This window comes from Triplophysa dalaica, chromosome 1 (genome assembly GCF_015846415.1).
Source record: "Triplophysa dalaica isolate WHDGS20190420 chromosome 1, ASM1584641v1, whole genome shotgun sequence".
Classification (NCBI taxonomy): Eukaryota; Metazoa; Chordata; class Actinopteri; order Cypriniformes; family Nemacheilidae; genus Triplophysa; species Triplophysa dalaica.
In genome coordinates this window covers 26,190,261-26,210,763 of record NC_079542.1, presented here as the reverse complement: position 1 = coordinate 26,210,763, position 20,503 = coordinate 26,190,261, and the positions used below count along the sequence as shown (strand labels likewise).

At 39.5% G+C, this 20,503-nt stretch overlaps 1 protein-coding gene across 1 annotated transcript in view; it reads left to right on the top strand.

Annotated features, from left to right (window-relative positions):
- The first annotated feature begins 314 nt into the window (after nt 1-314).
- Nucleotides 315-20,503, top strand: part of efnb3b (ephrin-B3b) — a 56,782-nt gene continuing 36,593 nt past the window's right edge. The window contains exon 1 of the mRNA XM_056755888.1: nt 315-1,278. Within this exon, the coding sequence (XP_056611866.1) occupies nt 1,130-1,278 (149 nt within the window). The 5' untranslated portion in view covers nt 315-1,129. The remainder of the gene's footprint in view (nt 1,279-20,503) is intronic.

Sequence of the window (20,503 nt, the reverse complement as noted above, 5' to 3'; positions counted from 1 at the left end):
AAACTTCGTCCAGAGACTATTTGGGCATTTCAATGCATGGAAAATAATATTTTTTTACGTGGTCATTTGGAACATATGGTTGCATGATATATATAGCCTTGTCCGTTCATGACTGGCGTGTTTTAAAACCATCCTTAAAAATCCCCCAAAGAAAAATTCGCTCCGTTAGTGCGCACTCCATGCGGAAGATGGGACTCTTCTTATTCGAGCGCACACACCTCCCCTTTCCCCCTCCTCTCTCTCTCTCTCTCTCTCTCTCTCTCTCTCTTTCTCAAACAACTCAGTCTGTCAGTGTGCGCCTAGCGTTTGGAACAAGTCACACTAGTCGGATTTTAAGCCGGTGAGAGAAACACGTTGAGAGAATCCAAGCAGGACAGACCAGAAATGAACTATTTAATGACTCGCCACATCCGTGCACATTCTGAAAGAGCCTGCAATCGAGACCCATGAATAAGGATTGCATTCTTTTTTTCCAACTTGGAAGATCTGGCAATAATTTTGTGTGTATCCACACATTTGTGTTGATTTGCAATAATTCGTTTCGGTGATTTTGTTTGGTTAATTTGTCAATTGCACGTTTTGAGGAAAAGCCTAACTGGAATTTTGGAGCCAATAATAATCCAATAATAGGGCTTTGCAGCATCAACGTGTTATTCTGAAGATGGGACATTGCGAGGCGAAGAAAAGCTCACCCATTTCAACCCATCATCCATCCACCATCGTGCTGTGACTACCACATTCCCTTCCTAATTTGTCAATTGGACAAAAACATTGGGAGTGAAAAGAGAAGAGGAAATTCGCCGGAAACCCATAAAAAATCATTTCTGGAAAGTAAACTCTTGCAGAAAAACAGCAACAAACGCCTCTTGGAATTGATATTGCAGCGGAGCGTTGCTCACATCAGTACGAGCTACTTTTCCATAAATGTGTATTTTGCTTAAATCCACATAGTCTACACCGTCGTTTAACTGTCCTCGTGCGTGTGAGTTCACGTAGATATTCCTACAGGCTCCCGAAACACGTTGTACCTGCTAACACTGACGGATTCACCCACTGGGGTTGAAGCACACGCGCTTTGTTCAAAGCCCAGAGCCTTCAAACCTCTGGGAGAATATCCCACGTAGCTTTTATGGGTGTGAAAAGACGGGATTCGGGATTTGAGATGGCAAGTCGTGGCTGTGAAAATGGATTGGGAATTCTCCTTATATTCTTAGTGGATTTACTCGGGATCACGGCGACCAACATGGAGCCCATCTACTGGAATTCCGTGAACAAAAGGTAAGAGCCGCAACTAAAGGCATTGGGTACGCTGTTTATTTTCGTTTATTTAAGAAGAGCTGATAGTCAAACGCCTCGTGCTTCACACATCGTTAGGCAGAGCGTTGCAGGACGGCATTGAAATTCATCACGTCTCACAGGGGGAAGAATACGCAGACAAGCCCTTAAGTGGACAATCACGAGTCTGCAGAAGTTCAAAGCATCAATGTCGCCAGACTAATAAATGCCACATTTCATTGACGGTGTGCGTTGAGAAATAGTACGACAACAGCAGCAGTCGGTTAGCACTGTTTATTGACGCTGCGCTTTTCTTCGCCTTCCTCGTTGAGTTACGCTCCAGTTAGAATGGTATGAATTGCTCAACATCAAGTCTTTTTTTTCTTTAAAATGCCTTGAAACAATATAACCTTTGTGAAAACGAGCGCGCGATAAAGGCGAGGTACTGTTCTGTCGGATTAGTTTGAGTTACTTGCAACTTCTTCCTGTCATGACGGGAGTAAAAACAAAAGATTTTGTTCGCGCAAGGTGTAAACTTTCACTGTTGTTCGACACCTTCCACTAATGTGGAAAACACGTGAAGGTGCCGACTCCGACACAGAAGAGTTTTACACGCAAGTGTTAACTTCGGATGCGCAAGAAGTCCGTTTCCTTGCTAAATTTATTACTCTAGTCACGGAGGTGACACGATCACGCCGGGTATAGGAAGGGATACCGGGTAATTTACTGCAAGGTTTATCATTTGATGTATCTTTAAAGAAGGGGGAGGTTTCTGCTACCCAGCAACTGTGAATTCATTTAGTGGATACCAAAGAAACTGCGTGTCCGCCAAATAAACAGGGATTTATGACCAAGCAGACCCCAAACGAGCGCTTTTCTTTCTCTTGCCCTTCTGTCATTACTCGGGTTGTTTAAATGGACACCCGGCGTCGTGGGAGCACTTGTGTGCCCGGTCTAAATCGGTATGTGGGTTATGAGGGGCTATTAGTGGTGCCACGAGCTCTTGAAAGACGAATAGGATTTTAATGTGTCCATGTGGCGCATATACCGACTCTGCGCTTCAACAGATGCTGCTGGGGGATGGAGGAGGTTATTCTGTCCCAGTGGCCGCTGGCAGACGCTCTTAATGAGGGTGTTGCTAGTGTTAATCTTGTTGGGGTAATTTGATAGCAGGAGCGCGCGGGGAGGCTAGACCGTGACCGCGCGTTTTCTGCTTGACCTTTACCTGGACGTGAGAAAACAGGCACTACTGTCAATCGCTTCAAATCGATTAAATCACGAAATAGATTTAGTGGGGGCTAGTTTGCTTGACATTAAACACATATGTTGAATTTCACACTCTGGTTAATGATTCATTTTACTTCTACTTGTAATAATACCAGATTTATTTATGTAAGCAACTTCACAGGAAATGACTTTATAAATATATTATTAACATCATACTTTATTTTTTATTTAGGAGGTTCAGTTCTTATATAATAACACTGAAGAGTAATGTCTTTCAAGGCCCACTTGATACCTCTTTTGTATATACATATTGGGCTCCACAAAAGGTAAAACATTTAAGTGAGTTTTTTAGTGAGTTTTGCCCCAGGTCAGATACAAAAGTCTACAATGTTCACACAAAAAGTAGACATATGAAGGTTACATGGTTGGCAATGCTGTATATTTAATAGGGATCAGTGAACATCAGTGCTTTGAAGATGAAGTCCTGCACCTGTGGATCTTTTATTCTCGCGTTCTCTCCCATCACTCTCTCTGTAACTTCTCTTCTCAATTTCGCTTTCTCATGATGGTGCTGCCACTCTTTTCCGGATGCAAAATTAGAAACACGTGTAGCTTTTAGAAGATCGAGTGGAGGGAGTCATGAGAAGTGATGGGGGTTCTTTAACAGAGGGGCACATCCTTAAATGTATACAGAAATCAATATGTTCTGAGCCATGAATGTCGGTTTGTGTTTAAGAAAAGCTTCTGAAAATATTGAAGCAGAAAGATCACCTTGAGATTTTCTGCTTAGGGTAAAGAAAATCTATCAAACCTAAATTGTATTTGATCACGGACTGTCTTTTTTGAATGGATATTTAATTATGTTGACAAGGTTGAAAAAAAAAACAGAATACCGTTGATCTGTGTTTAGTAAACCTTATCAACTTTTCTCATCGATCAAGCATGTCCAGGAAGCGTCCTTCACTTTCTGACACTCACACCTTGGAACATTGTTTACACATACAAGAAAGACAAAGTGAGAATGTGTGTCCTTGGGACCTTCCCCTTTTAGAATGAACAAACAACATCCCTGACTGATGTTTCAGGTCAGGCAGGACCATGTATTTCTTACAACTGACTTTGTTAAGACGACGCTGGACAGGAAACTTGATCCCGATTGGTCACTAATGGTGCAGAAGGTTTTCACGCGCTTCTCTTTAAATCACTGTAATGGCTTGTCAGTGATTCGGATACAGCTCAAAGCAAAGGGGTTGTAATGAATTCGGACAAGTACATCACTGTAAGGACTTGTGTTTTATCATAAATGTCGCAGGGGCTGCGTGTGTGTGAGAGAGATGGGCCTATTGTACCTGACTCTCAAAGACATTAAAATGTTACCCCCTACTGGATTCTTAATCATTAATTTATAGCAAACTAATTGCCTCAGATAAAACTTCTTGTTAATCAGTCTTAGGATCTTAAGGGGAGGGAAAATAAGAGTTTTAAGAAATTTCGGAAGAGTGAATCTGACACAGTTCTCTGATATTAATGCCCCATCCAAAAATCTAAATGTGAAAAAAAACTCTAATTTTCCTTGGATAATAGTATCTTTATTAAATAAACATCTGATTAAAAAAAAAACTTGTATATGCTGTTGTCAATGAAGAGTTTAGAAATGTTGTTAATTTGCTAAACTTTGCATTTTGCTTCACCTCCAGAAAATCAGATTTCGTTCCAGGAGGCTAAATACTTGTAAATTTGGGAAAATTAACATTTGCGCTCTGTGATTAAAGAAGAAATATATATATATATATTGTGTTTTAATGATGGCTATGTTGCTTTGTTGATTATAGATAACAGGTTGTATAAGTTTATGTGGCTATACAAAAATAATTTCCAAAGTTTTTAATATAATATTTGTAATTAAGAATTTAAAGTAACAATCAAGTAGCCTAATGAGACAACAGACATCTTTTATACATGTTTATTTAGACAGCAACGTATACCTGTATGTGTAGTTGTGTACCAGATGAATTGTGGGTACAGTTTGTAGTTGTGTGTGAAATAGTGATGTTTCAGCTCTTTGCTTTTGAAGTCAAGACCCCGCAGTGAGAAATTGTGAAAATTGTGTCTGTGTGGTGCAGGGTCTGCTGGAGGCTTTACGAGCGCTCAGCAACAGGAGCTGTGAAAATGGCTCTCAGCTGATGTGGCAGAATAACTGCAGACCAGACACTCACACAAGCACAAACACACAAAAGCATTGGAATGGGGAAACAAAGGCGCCTTCCCTGCGGAGACCGCCAGAATTGTGTTTATTCGTCGTGTGATGCAAATATAAGGAACACATGTTTTCACAAACAAACTTCTGTGTGTGGAAACACATCTAGAAATTTGTGAGGTGCCGGTGGTAATATAAGTTTCTAAGAAAATAATTAATAGGAGGTTGATCGGCACACACACGCGCAGTGTGATTGTTAAACCCACTCAGACACGTGTGGAGCGGTGTGTTCCTGTGCCTCCGGGCCTCCTTAACCCTTACAGCCTTATACAACTGTGTGTGTGTGGTCTTGCTCTGAACATCTCTCGTCACCTCTGTGTTTGTTTGAGTCTGTGTGTATTTGTGCGTGCAGGTATGTGGCGACAGTTCTCGGAAACAGGGCCTCCTCACTTTAAGACCTAATACTTAATCACAGATGGACCATGCACATATATAAAACAGTGAAATGATTTAACTTATCATACCCTTCTGTCTTCTTTTCATTCTTTGGTTTCTTCAAAGACTCACAAAGAGTAATAAAGCTGATTAGGGTCTGTCCGTATACCCACCTGCTGCTACAGATGTTAAGACCTTCACTTCATATTTCAATCACTCTCTCTCTCTCTCTCTCTCTCTCTCTCTCTCACTCTCTTATTTTTTTGATTACAGTCAGATCTTTGAGATCACGAGTGTGTGTTTGTGTGTGATTTGGTAGGTTTACACACAAACCGCTTTTACTAATAAGGATCATCCTTTTCGTTTTCTGTAAGATCCAACTTGGTCAAAACACACACACCCTATCAGGGTTGGGTCTGGGAAATGACTCAGGAAAGTGGGGATAAATAGAAAGATAAGGATCGGTGGTGGCATTTGTGCTGCAGACGTAAATGGTTTTTGTGGGGTTGTTGAGGAGAGCCGAGCAATTTCTTCAGTCACTTTTTACCTGGTGGGGTACAAAAATATAAAACTATATATTTGGAGGACTCCAAAACACATCTAGGGACCATAACATCATAGCAACTCATTTGTGGCCTCTGGACCAGTAAACAACCTCTTTACATTTTCCAGACAACCACCCAGACCAGCCTAAAACTGCGTCGATAAAGTTTGCACTTTCAAGCTCCATGCACATTTATAAAAAAAATCCTTCTTGTCTATCTTTGGTTTCATCATTCTTATCAGTTTATTCGCAGGGAAATTTAATTAGCCTGAGGCTAACCGCCCCTGTGCACAACCGGCCTTTTTACTATAGATTAGCCTATATCACCAAAGACCCTCTTTTATTGACTCATGGCTTTCCTACCTCTCCATCTTGGTCACTAAGCTCTGATCTGGGTTCGTCTTTCATATAGACAACAAAAAGAATGCAAGTTTGCATGGCTGTTTTTAAATCTGTATGTAATCACAGACAGCGGTCCAGGACTGAAAGTGAGTCTGCGTGAGGTAGCACTGTTTACACAGACTAATGAATTGTGAATGTAAGTGGATCTCTGTACTCTCAGCCGATAACCCTAAGGGTTAGAAATAGTAGTGGTTTAGCCTATAGAATAAAACTGAGGTCAATTTAGTTTTTTAGACACAGCAATGAGAAAAACGTGATTAATGTCACATGTGTCTCCTTTAGGGGTTTTTGTAAGGTCTCTCAAAAAAACTACTGTTTTTATCCAGTTTCTTTATTATGTCAAATGTTGCCTCACTTGTGTAAATTTACAGGAGAACTCAGAGACAAAGTTACTTAAATGAAACTTATCTGAGAACTCAAAGTCTCCGTAACTCTGAGTAATATAATTTTGCTCTAAGTGGCCAGACTGTTTGCACATCTGTAGACATGTTCATTTAAGCCGGGCTGTCTGTAACATACGATTGCCATAAGATCAGATATGACTCGGATATCTTGTTTGTTCTGGAGTCAGTCTGTGGGACTGTAATGAGGTCAGTGTCACAGCTAAGGGTCGAAGGTGCCTGATCTCAGAGCTGTAAATGGGTGAGGCAGACAGACACACGGAGCCAGACTTTATTTCCATTGTCGTCTCTACAGTTAAATACAGGAACAGTTAGAAGTCACTAGAGGAACAAACGGTTATCAGCTGAAACTGGGACATGTAGTTGTATTCAAAGCGTGCTCCCACGCAAACCCTTCTATTGTCATTTGACTGTGCTGCTAACTGTTGTCTTGATTCTGACTGATGTTTTATTATTGGTGTTAAGGCCTAAACTGAAAAATAGCTTGACAGCGGTCTTTAAAAATGTCATCCAGAAAACATGCAAAAAACTGACTTGTGGGTAGACATTTGAAGTGGCCCCCAAGATTTGAAAGGCTCATAAATCAGCCATATCATGTTCGTCTCTAAATGTAGTAATGTCAACAGGTTTGTGTGAGGTATGGTAAACTTTATTATCTTACCATTGTGTCTATGACGGGTCCACACTTCGAAAGTCTCTGTCTGTGTGTGAATTTATGTGTGTGACAGTTTGTAACTGGCAGTTAGTAGGCCTGGGGTTTGACGTGACCTACTTAGAGAGTGTGAGAGATGGTCAATGGATCACGACCCCGAAGGCTTCCTGCCTCACACACACGCACACTGTTCTCTTATAGAAAGCAGAGCGCAGTACTCACAGTCGGTGACAGCACTAGGGCTGCGTTCCAGTCTAACGACAGCGCACGGCCCTCCTGCCGTTCCTCTGCACACTGCGGCTCAAAGACTCCAGCATGTTAGGAAACATAAACCATTCCCACTAACAGTGTCATTTCCTGCTATTTTAATTGCACGAACCCCACACTTTACTGCCAGTCAAATATTGATATCTGCGCTGAATCGGTTTTCTTAAAAGAGTAGTTTATCCAGTTATGACAATACTGTTATTGTTTACTTAGTGTTTAAACCAGTATGTCATCTATGAAACACGAAGCAGACACATTGTACCGCAGAATGCGTATGTTTGACCGTCACAGTAAAATAGTACATGATTTGATAGTTCTCCCAAAATGAAAATTCTGTCATCATTTACTCACCCTCATGTCATTTCAAAACTGTATGACTCTCTTTTTTCCGCAAAACACAAAAATGATATTGTGACAAATCTTATTTTTCCCATTCACTTGCTTTAGTTTTGTATCCTTACAGTAGAAGTAAATGGGTGCCAGTGCTGCATTGGTTACCGACACTCTTCAAAATACTTTCTTTTTTGTTTCGCTGTAGAAAGAAATTTTTATAGGTTTGAAATAAAAAGAGGTGACAGAATTTTCATTTTTGGGTGAACTACCTTTTGAATGTTACTTATATGTGCTATTTTTTTAAGTATTTTGAAGACACCCGATAGCTTTATATGATGAGTTATTTCCATTTCAATTCAATGCCAGTTCTCATTAGGTTTAAATATATCAACCTTGTCACAAGCTGACTTGATGCATTATTTTAAGATTAAAATATGCAAATATTAATTATGCAGCTAAGAATCTAAAACTAAGAAACTGAATCTATTGAAATAAACTATTGCTTAAAAGTTTGTTTTGGGGTTCCTCAGCACAGTTTACAGTGTTTCCTTAGCAGAAAAAGAGGTGCTAAGTGTTTGTTAACCTATTTGTGTGTTTGTTTGTGGAAACTGTTGTTGGTGCTCCAGGCAGGGTGGCGGCAAGGTGTACCCTGTATTCATGAGCTGGGCGTCAGCTCCAGTTTGGCCCCTGGAGCCCATGGCATGTTTTAATATTGCACCACTATTTCTGCTGCGTTTCTTCCAATTCAACCCAGCCTTGAGATGCACTTCTGAGTGCAGCTGGCTTCAAGTTTCGCCCCTCTCTCTCTCTCTCTCTCTCTCTCTCTCTTTTTCCCTGTTTCTTTTTCTTTCTGCAGGAAAGCTTTAGCGCATACGTCTGTTAAAACAAATGTTATAGCTCAGAGCGCTGGATAAAATCCAACTTCAGGGGTTAAATTTCCTACGAGGCCAGACTCTCTCTATCCCTTCTTCAGTAGCCGATCACTTGCTTTTAGCATCTCTCCTCTCCTCTCCCTCCCCTCCCCTCAGAACAAAAGAAGTCTCCACTTTGCCTCGATGAAAGACCTCAGACGCACACACACAACTATGTGTATATACTCCCATTTAAACACCAAATGATTCCCTAAAAATGATTCTTCTCTCCATTAATTCCCACCCCTCTCCACCTTTCCCCTTGTTCTCTCACTTTCTCTTTCTATTAGTTTTCCTGGATCCTAATCCAGCCTGTCTCTCATATTACATATGTTTGGCCAGGCTCGGTGTGTGTGTGTGCGCTGGGTTTATATAGTTGGTTGTGTTTCTCCACACTGTTGCCTGTCTTTTCAAAGTGGGTGGTTTGACGGGTTTGTGCCAATCTGAACACACACACACACAACATTCTCTTTTGAATACTCTTGATTTCTAAAGGCAGAGTGATTACCTATCAACAGGCCCACACTGAATCTGAACACACTGAACGCTGCAGAAAGAGCAGCCAGCTTCCGCAGAATCGGAATGTCCTTCATTCACAAAGTTCTACATGTTATTTGCTTTGTTTATTAAATATCTTGGCTAATTTTAATATCATCAACCAGTAAGAGCGTTTGCTGTGCTTAATACGTTTAGACATGTTTAAATCAATTCTGGAGAACATCCCTTTGAAATTTTCCCTTAAAGTAAGTGAGAAGCGTCTTAAGATTCTGTGTGGGTCCGGCTATTAGAGCGCTATCTGAGTTATTCAGCTGCATTTGTAAAGAACCATGTGACTCCCACCTTCTCAGTGGTGGCTCTGAGTGCTCTACCGCTAAACAACAAGAAAATCAATCCGTCCTTACCTTTCGCCTACCCTGTCCGTCTGCACTTTTCTTTTTTCTCTCTGGCATTTCTCTCCTTATCCAGTAGCAAGTTTTTCTTGCATCTCTCTCTCTCTCTCTCATTCTCTCTCTCTCTCTCTCTCTCTCTCTCTTGGAGTCCTGCTGTAGTGTAACTCCAGATCCACGGGAGGGAGAACAGATGGAGGTTTTTTCTCCCTTTACCTAAAGAAAGGGTGGTTAAAATGCAAGGCATAAGGGTGTGGGGGTTTGTGGTGTGCTGGACAAGGACAAAGACTTCCAACAATCCCCCTTCCACTTCCCTAGGCATTTATTGCACAAGTGTGATGGATCTGTGTGAGTACGGCTGTGTGTATAGCTTGTTGGCATGTTTGTATTTTTTTGTGTCCCTCAGTTGGGACAACTATACGTTGTGTCAGCGTATGAGACAGGGGCTTTTTGACAGAAGGGGCTTTTTGCAACAAACTACAACATCCTAGAAATTGATAACCTTGCATTAACACAGACACCCTCCCCCCCCACAAACACACGCATGGTGGGTTTCCATGTTTTATGGAGTTTATACTGTTTATACTGTGCAAACTATGTATTCTATCGACTAGCCCTCACACAAACCTTTGCATTTTTTCATTTTCAAATAAACTCCATAGCAACACCCTGGCAACCACACTCAGCACACATATTATTGCAACGGCACGATTTGCAATGCTCATATTTTCTTCCTTAAGTTTCTCAAGATATTTATGTGCTGTGTGTGGGACATTTTTGACAGGTCCATATGTTTCCTGTGTGTTTTTGTGCATGTCTAAATTCATGAAGCCCGCTGAGGTTGTCCCATATATTCCTTCCCTTCTGCTGCCAAATCAGCAGTAACACACATACGTCCAGTCAGGAACTGCATCCAAACCCACATATCAGCGACTTTCTTACATTAACTGAAAATGGACATGTGTGGCCCTAGGCATATGTGACATCATGCCTGCATAGCCGTGTACATGCTATCAAACACACTTGGCGCCACAGGTTCAGAATGAGAGAGGCACTGTGTCGTGTTTCATAAACTGTAACACACATACACCCACAATCAATTACCTGTGCCTAGACTTCCAGAGTTTTCATCTGTGCATGTATTCCTACCCACATGGTTCATGTTAGGCTCTCTCGTTCTCTCTCTCTCCATGAATAAGTGCCCAGATCTGGACTGAAAAGACTCTGATAGGCATCGTCAAACAGCGGCGTTCCCTGCATGTCTCTCTCACTCAGTAGGAGCCAGAATATTGAGTTTCGTTTGGGTAAGGAAGTAAAATGGGGTGCAGATGAAACTAGTCTGTCCTCACCCTGCACGCTCCCCCTCTCTCTCGCCCTAACAACTCGTGTACAGGGTGCTGCCATTCCTTCAGAGGGAAATATCACATCATGAAGGAAAACATAGCTTCAGTCCCTCTGGTGCAGCTCATTTATTTATTCTTTACATCGCAATTGGAGCACAGAGAAGAAAATACAAGATCGGATTCATGAAGAGTTCCTTTAAGATCTTGAAACGCGATCGTCCATTTTTTAAATGTGTGTTATGTTATTTTTGTGTTTTGATAACTTTGAATTCTAATTTTTAAAAGCAAATTCACATCAAGCTTTTGAGGCACTCATTAACCTTATTATTTTATTGGACGAGAACCAAAGGATGACTCTCTTAAAGGAACAATTCACCCAAAAACAAAAATGATGTCATCATTTACTTACCCTTGAGTTTTTCTAAATCTATATAAATGTCTTTGTTCTGATGAACACAAAGAACGATATTTGGAAGATTCCATGTAACCACATAGTTCTTGGCCACCATTGACTACCATAGTAGTAAAAATGACAATGGTAGTCAAAAGTGCCCCAGAACTGTTTGCTGTCCTGCAATTTTCCAAATATCTTTCTCTGTGTTCATCAGAACAAAATACATTTATACAGATTTGGAACAAATTGAAGGTGTGTCAATCAAGACAGAAATTTCATTTTTGCGTGAACTGTTTCTGTAACCTTTTTACCTGCATTCTTATAATGTGCCAATGCAGCACCAACTGAAACCTGAGCTGTAACAGTGATTCATTTAACTGTTCTTACTAGTGTAGATAAACCTTTATCATACCACAACTGTGATCATTTGGGTATCATGGACATGGATAAACACACAATCTGCTTGAGATGTTTGAGTAGCTATGTGTAAAAGTGTGGAGGAATAATTCCCCCTTTCCAATCCTTTTCTTGTCAAATAATGATCCAGAAAGTACCATAAACGCAGTCTCCATAAGACTTGTTCACTGTTTTTGTTCAAAGGTCTGACGTCAGACTTCCACATTTCAGTTTTTTGTCAAAGGGTTCAAATCCAGCTTGACTGTCATTTTAACCGAGGGAATCTGACTTTAAAAAAGATAATTATGATGACAAAAGAACAGGTTGCACCGAAAGGGGGGTGTTTTAATGTATTCCTCCATTAAGGTGACATTTGCAAACCAAAACCATAAACAAAACACAGTAAGTCCCTCAATGGACGTGTGAAAGTGAGTGAGAAGGCAAGAGCAAACGGCCTGTTCCACTTGACCCTGTCTCATGGGTGTATGAGCGATGGGTGGATAATCCCTCTACACTCACACCCCTTTAAGACCCCCTCCAGTGCCGCCCTAGTGTGGCATACTGGGCTGTCAGTCACACCACAAAGCTGTCTGTTAGGGGATTAGGAGCCTCTCTTTCTCTCCACTCACCCCTTTCTTTCTCCATTTCTTCTCTTCTGTTTCTCCGTCTCATTCACTCTTTCCGTTCACTGGCCGGTGTCTTTAAATTCAGTTCATTTTCTGCTGTTCTGATTCCACACAGCCAGTCGTTTAGTTCTGCTTCATTCCTCTTTTTCTTTTACCTTTTGGCTGTGATCTTTTCTTCCAAGCCTCTTCTTCCAGCGACTCTCTCTGTCCGGTCCATCCGCTCTATCTTTCTGTTCCATTCGGCCCTCACGCCTTGTTCCTGCTGGAGAGACTCAGGGCAGTTTGGCAGAGATTCTGTTGCTCATCTTTGTCAGCAACCACAGTGATAGACACACACGCCGACTGCAAAAAGTCTCTTGAAAAACGTGCAAACTCTCACCATGCTGACCACAGGAAAGAAAAACACAAGAGTTGCTTCCAGACACCTGTAAGATTAGTTAAAGACTTTCACTTAAATTACCTACTTGCATAATCTTACTTTTCTCTAGAGCAGAGACAATATATTTTTTGAAAATAAATGAATATTTAATCAGGGTTGCATATACTGTATATAATGTCTAAAAGATGTGATCTTTTAGAAAGATCTTTTTTCATGCCAATTATTTTTTATGTAGATATCCACACTGGGGCTTTAGGGGAAAGCCCTCTTAATAGTATGATAATTAATATTTGTAAATAAAAAAAAACTACCGACAACATACAAACAGCAAATGTGATGTAACAATTAAAATGCTCTCATCCTACACAGAAAACACTACTGTTGTGAAAATAAGCACGTGTCTGCTGCTCCTCATGCAGCGCGCACGGAGCGGAAAGGGAAAGCACGTTTAGCGCTAGATAAAGATATTAGAGGATATAGACGCAAAAGATCTATTACATAAATCTTCCTGAGATTGCGTGTGATGTGATTCTCGTGTGGTATCTTGTGTAGACTCGCGGCTCAATTTAAACAACCAAAATAGGCAATGTCTCACAGTCCAGATGGAACAAAGCAAAGGTCCGGATCCAGCCCACAGTCCGCCAAGGATGACTGCTCTAGAGTCTTCAATAGGCCAGAGGTTTTAGTATGAAATATTTCTCAATACATTTTTTTCCAGTTTTAAATTTTTTGATTTCTTCAAAGAAAGTTAACAAATAGGCCACGTTTCAGGCAAATTTTTTTAAAGCATTTACTTTTGAGAAACTTTTGATAGAAAGTTGATACTCAGTCAGATGCAGCTGAGAACTGGATAAACTCTCTTTGGAAATTTTCTAGCATAAATCGGTTCTCACATAGACAGGGTTTATGGTATGGTGCTTTATAAAAGATTAGAAGAGATGTAAACATTCTTTCCTCATGTCTATCACCTTTTTCTCTTTTGTCCTGGTTAATATTTTTAATGCGAATGTCTGGAGTTCTTTCCTAGAGGTTAATGTGTTAATCTGCTAAAATACTGTGAATAATCGGAGGCTTTAATCCCTCATGATTACGGCTCTGAGAGAGACACCATTTTTCAGTTATTGTAAAGTCAGGGAGAGAAATGTGTTTCATTGTGCCGGTGTGTGTTCGTGCGAGTGTGTGTGAGGAAGCGCAGGGTGATTTAATGGGGTTGTCTGAACCGTTATCTCTGTGGTTAATTCATCTTCTGAATGATCTGGTGTAATTAGATTTGTTTTTTATTCTCTTCGCCTGTGCCAAAGATTGATGCTCTGATTAAACCAATAGTCTTAACTGAAAGTTAAGCGTACTCTTTTCTTTCTCTTTTCTAAATAAGCAAACAAGTAAAATTGTGTCAAGATAAAAAATGTCACGAACTTTCCTCTATTCTGGGAATAAATGTACACAGACTAGGTATGTATTCAACTAAAGCTTTGATATCTATGACACTATTGGGACAGGCTTTATTCATTCTGTACTCCATCAAAATAGCAGTTTGCTAATTCTTGTAAAATTATTATACATGCTGTTTTTAATACTCATATTATTGATTGATTGATGGATTGATTGATCGTCATCCAACAGGGTCAGTTAAGCGTCTTAACCTAAATAGTGTTTTAAAAATAGTGAATAACATTTAAGAAAATATAGTTACAGACTAGTTACAGTTTATTAATATAAACTTTTTTTATTAAATCAGAACAGAAACTAAACAGCATAAATAATATAAAAAATATGAGTGGCACTGTCAAGTTTATTAATTAAAGTTGTGTATTTCATATCTGAGCTGGTTACTAGGCTCTTTCTACTCCTTGTAATGTGCACATTCCATATGCCCCCCCCCCCCCCCCACACACACACACACACACAGACAAAAGAAATGCCAAACGAACACACACACATTCACAATACACTCACAGTGGAATGTGAGAGCAAAAGAAGGAGGGATGGAAAGAAAGTAAAAAAATGAATAAAGGGCAGATATAGAGGGCCAGAGCAGATGGATATGCTTGTGTTATTAATTATGCCTGCGCTGGAGAAAGGCAGCTTCCTTTAAGCTCAGCTCACCGCTGTTCTATAGCCTAACACAATCGGACAAAAGCCAATAAAGGAATGGGGGAGAGAGGAGAAGAGAGATTATCCGTCCCGTCACAAGATGCGTCATTAACCGTTTCATGCCACGTCATGGCGAGCTGCCGACTGCGTCTTTGTGTCAGATCATCATTCTTTCTCTCTTTCTCATTTTGTCTTCATGACATTATGATCCAGCTTTTCTTTAGTGATGGTTAGACGTGCGTTAATACTAATTTATTGGTGACTTAAAAGTAGCTTTTTCCAAACTGAAGAGTTTCACATGTAAATAACTGCAAAGGAGTAACATAACAAAGCTGGGTTGCTCACATTTTAACAGTCGGATGCAGTTTATCTTACAGCTGATTATAATTTTAGCAATCTAGTTTTATCACATTACTCACTTGTAATGTGGAGACACTGTGAGTTAATTCAAAGATCTTGTGTGTACTTGTGCATGTGTGGGTCTTGTTATTGGCAGAATCGTGCTGCGTCTGGCACATAGAGACTGTCAGAGATAGGATTAGGAAAAATTAGACACAGTTCGACTGATATTTACAGACCTCGACTCAGAAGGAAAAAATAGTTAAAAAATAAGACATATCACATTAACACATGCATGCATAATACAATACATTCTGGTGCTTAAAGGGATAATTCACCCAAAAATGAAAACTCTGTCATCATTTGCATCATGTTGAACACAAAAGAAGACATTTCAAAGAATATAGGACTGCAAACAGTTCTGGGGCACTTTTGACTACCATTGTATTCTTCCTACTATGGTAGTCAATGGGGGGGAGATCTGTATGGTTGTAAGCATTCTTCCAAATATCTTTCTCTGTGTTCATCAGAACAAATACATTTATACAGATTACGAATAAATACATTAAGGCAAAATTGAAATTTTTGGGTGAAGTATTTTTTTTTTCTGCGTACAAAAGCACATCCCACTTTCGGGATATCCTGGATATGCTGGTACAAGCTAATCATTTAAAAATGTTATCTTGAGTTATCATTGTCATTTCAAAACTGTATGGCTTTCGTTTTTTGCAGAACACAAAAGAAGATATTCTGAAGAATTGTGTTAACCGGTACCCATTCACTTGCATTGATTTTGTGTCCAGACCATAGAAGTGAATGGGCGCCGGTGCTGTTCATTTACCAACTTTCTTCAAAATTTCTTCTACCCATGTCTTCATTTAGATTACAACGTTGTGTGCTTGTGTATTTGTGAGCATGTGATGGCCGTGAGAGCCCAGTGGAGTGAGTCTGGCTGATAGCTGGGCGTGTGAGACCTGTTGGTGTCTGAAACACTTGCAGACTTTAAGCCTGTCATTCTCACTCTAAACACACACACACAGATGGAAAACCTAATTCTGTCTTTGCTGTCTTTCCTTTTCCAAAAGCCACCAATTACATCCACTTCTCTCTCTCTTCACCACTCTCTCTTTTTCTCGTTTACTGTCCCCCTGCTTTAACGAGGTATCTTGTTAGCGTCAGAGCCTCTCTTACTCTCCGCCTCTCTCCCCCTCTCATTTTATTACCCTCCACACACACTCTCTCTGTTTTGTTCCATTCTTGTAGATGGAGTTGTACACTGAAAAGCTTCTTGCCTTATGAGAAAAACGAGGGAAAGAGAGGAAAGTGCATTCAGAATGAAGGGATGTAGTGGCGGAAAGCGAGATGGTGAAGGAAAATGGAAGGAGAGACTTGGGAAAGCAATAATAGGTGGAGCTGTGAAAGAGATTAGAGTCCTGCCTGACAGGGGTAGTAATTGTGTGGTGCACATGTTATGGGAGGGTGATATTTTACAGCACACTCGTTTCTGGAAGGGATGCGTGTTGCCGCGGGGATTCTGTTCCTCATATAAAAAGGTGTTGGGCACACTTACGAAACGAACGGTAGATTTCTTTTGGCATTATGATTGAATCTCCAGGACGTGTCTAGCCAACAGAAAAACAGAACAGTTTATTTACCTCAATATCTCAGTTGTTTCTCATAAAAAGTTTTAAGATTAGGTAAGGAAATACAGACTTTTGATTGAGTGCCTTTCGTTGAAAGGTCCTCTTTTCATCGCTTTGCATTCCCCCAAATAAAGATAATAATCTTAAAGCGGCAGTCCGTAAATAATTTTGAGTAAAAATAAGCTAAAACCAATTATTGAGCAAGTACATGAAAGAACGGTGTTACAAACAGTGTCACTACCCTTCCGGGATTCACCACTGAAAACTTGTAATAATGGTTTGTAATTTGCTCTGTTGGGTCGTCTTTCCCGGAGATCCCTATTTGGTGTGTTTCATCTATGCAACATTTTGTCACATTTGTACAAAGAACAAAGAGGATCCGGCTGCTGGCCAGAGCGTGGATGCTGCGAGTGACAGGCGATTTACAGCGAAAAACTTTTTACAAAAAAACTTTTAGTAATATACATGATGGCGTTTAATACTTTTACTTTTAAACAGCAAGCAGCTTTGACATCTGGGGATTCATCAGTTGTGAAAAACAAGAAAGTACGAACTGATTACAGTTTACAATGAAAAAGTGAATGTGATTGGGGTCTGAAAGGATTTAAAACGGCTTCTGGCATGATTTTATTTCTTCTGAACTGGTAAGACATTTCAATATTTCAATAGATAACACAAAAACCTTAGCTCCCTTGTTGTGTTAATACAGACGGGTACAGTTTCATCTGTTGTTCTTTCTCTCTTTATGTTCATTATGATAAATGTAATTTAAGCCCTATTTGCACAGGATTAGTATTATCTGGGGACCTCGTGTGATTTAGTAATTACCTTCCCCACATCTGTATTTCATGTGGCGCGAATAAGTGAAGTCTGGGATTTTACTCAAATTTACGGACTTATATCCCGGATATGATGGCAAGGCTTTGCATGTAGTATATAAAGTTGTATGATGTACAATGATTTATGACCGTACTTGTCAGCATTTAAGACCCGTGTTTGGGGATATTCTGTCTGGTTCGCATTAGGGGAGTTTCCATAAGAGATAACAAAACTGTAGACTCCTGGCCAAAAATTCAGGTATGGAAATAACCCAGCACTCAAAACTAATAATATCAAAACACTTCAACACAGCCTCCATTTGCGCTATTTGGGTCTATTTATGTTCTTATTTGTTTCGTGTTATATCATCTGCCATGTTATCTGTGTTTATTATGTGCTACTGATGTACAGTGAATATTCTCACCGTTGCACTGTAACAGGCCAAGACTGAAAATATCAGACTCATCTGCACAGTTGAGAAGTGCCGAATCACAACTCACGTAAAGATTTACCTCCGCACATCACCTGGAGCAGCAATTACAAACTGAGATGGCGACAAAGAGGCCGATCCTACATAGTGCCGCTTTAAACTTGGAATTTTAATTCAACCAAAAACATATTCAGTTATACAATGTTGGAACATCTATTCTTTTGGTTGGTGGTCTTATTTAACAAATACAGGGCTTAAAGTATTCCGGCGCCGTGCCAGATCTGCGGCTTGCAAATGATGATAAAATAAATGTTATATTATAATATAACCGAAAGTCTATCATGTATATATCCAGAGTGAGGAAAATGGCTCAGAAATTAAAGTTGGACCTCTCACATCTAAGCCATCATCTCTTCACAATGCTGCCGTCTGGTCGGCGCTACAGAGCACTGAGCAACAAAACAACCAGAATTAAAACATCGTCTACCCTCAGGTCATCTACCTCTTGAACAGTTAAATGTTTTTTACTTACCGTTTAATTTAATAACTCTGTGCAATAATAATTAAGTGCCATATTAATTATATCCTCCAGGTTATACACCATCTATTTTTTATACAACTTTTTCAGTAAATTAAATTTCATTCTGCTGATTATAGCATAAACATTGTACATACAATAGTCTATTCTTATTTTTTACTTGTACATGTTTATTTGGAAATCAACAGCTTTTTTTTAAATGGCCTTCCCAGTTTAGCTTTATTTTCCTCAGTGTGGTTGGTTTCAGGGCAGGGCATAAACTACAGATTTACAATGTGCAGCATGATTACGCACTGAGGCACCAGGTTTTTTGTAGAAAATGGTATTATTGAATGGTGCATCTGCAAGAAGAAAACGATGAGACCAATATATACATACATTTTTGATTTGTTAAAGTTAGTTAATAAAAACATAGCTGTTTATTGTCCATATTAACTTAACAAAAACAACTTTTAAATTGAATAATGTTTTAGCAAATGTTAACGAATGAAAAGAGAAGCACTCACTGTTGACTCCTTAACCTTTGTAGCTTTAATAGGAATTTATATTGTTTTCATTTCACAATTTGTAGTGCAAAATAGGAGCTTAAAAATGGAAAATAATTCTGTCTCCACTAATTATTATAAATAAAGATGAGCTCAAAAAGGTGATCACATTTGCTTTTTTAAAGGCTAATTTATGCTACTTTGACCAAATGTGATCTCATTACAATGTGTTGTGGATGTGGCTTGTGCCATATCATCACCATTAATACCTATGAAATAAATGATTAAATTACTAAATTTAATCATAGAGCAGAAAATAGTTTAGTAGAGTACAAAATGAAACATAGATCTAGTCACTTTATTTTGCTTTCAAAATGCCACCCTCAATAGGACAAAATATGTGAGTCTTATTTGTTTTATTTTTAGAAAGTAAGAGTTTTATTATGATGAATTCGGTTGAATTTGGTATGTTAAGCTATGTTTTTATATACCATAATTGCATAAGACTGGTTAGGTTTGCTATAATTATGCCCCCACTTCTTTCAAGTCATTCTGTGATCAATACACAGATGGCATAGCATCAAAGTTTAAGAAACGTCTGTCTGATAAGCTCAAAAATGGCATGTTACTAGTTAGCTTCATGTTCAAATAATGTTCTTTTTGTTTGACAAATAACCCTGCGTATGTGTTTACTCTCGTGTCCAACAAAAAAACGTTCAGGCTCAGGTTTTTTTTAACCCCTGCAGATATATGATTGCAAAGAATGTATGTTGAATTTCTATATTTCATAAAATTCAACAAAATCTGTGCCCCCCCGCGATCCATCTTTTGACCCCCCCAGGGGGCCATGGTACGTCAATTCCTTTTGTTGATGTTCCTATTTAAGTGATAAAATGTATGACAAATTTCCATATTTCAAAAAACGCAACAAAATCTGTGCCCCACCCCCCGGATCCATCTGCCATGGCCTCAGTTTGAGAACCACTGGTCTAGAGAAGAGATCTGAATTAACACAGTCAGTGTCTACTTACAAACGTCAGCCTTAAAAAACTCAAGTTAATAGCACTGGCCCCATGCCACTCTTATTGAATTAATTGGCAGAGCTCATCATTTAGATTGCGACTGCCTTTCCGCCCTGTATATCCCCATAAATGTTATAGCTTTATAATCTAAATGACTTTATGTAAACAATAACCATTTTATTTTCAGGTGTGTAAATATTATGACAACTATTTTCAAACAGGTTTCACAAACACTCCCCTATCTGTCACTGTTTGCACAAATTTGACCGTCCCACACCAAAACCATTGGTTGAGCTGGTGTTACTTTGGTTAAACAAAACATAATGCTTTGAGATTGTCAAAGATAGTCTTTCCTTATGCGTTTAAAAAAGCAGAAAACATATCCTGACTTTTGAGACAGCTACAGTTGAATGTTGGGAGTTGATGTGGAGGAGGGGGGCGGGCAGAGCTCCCACAAGCAGCGT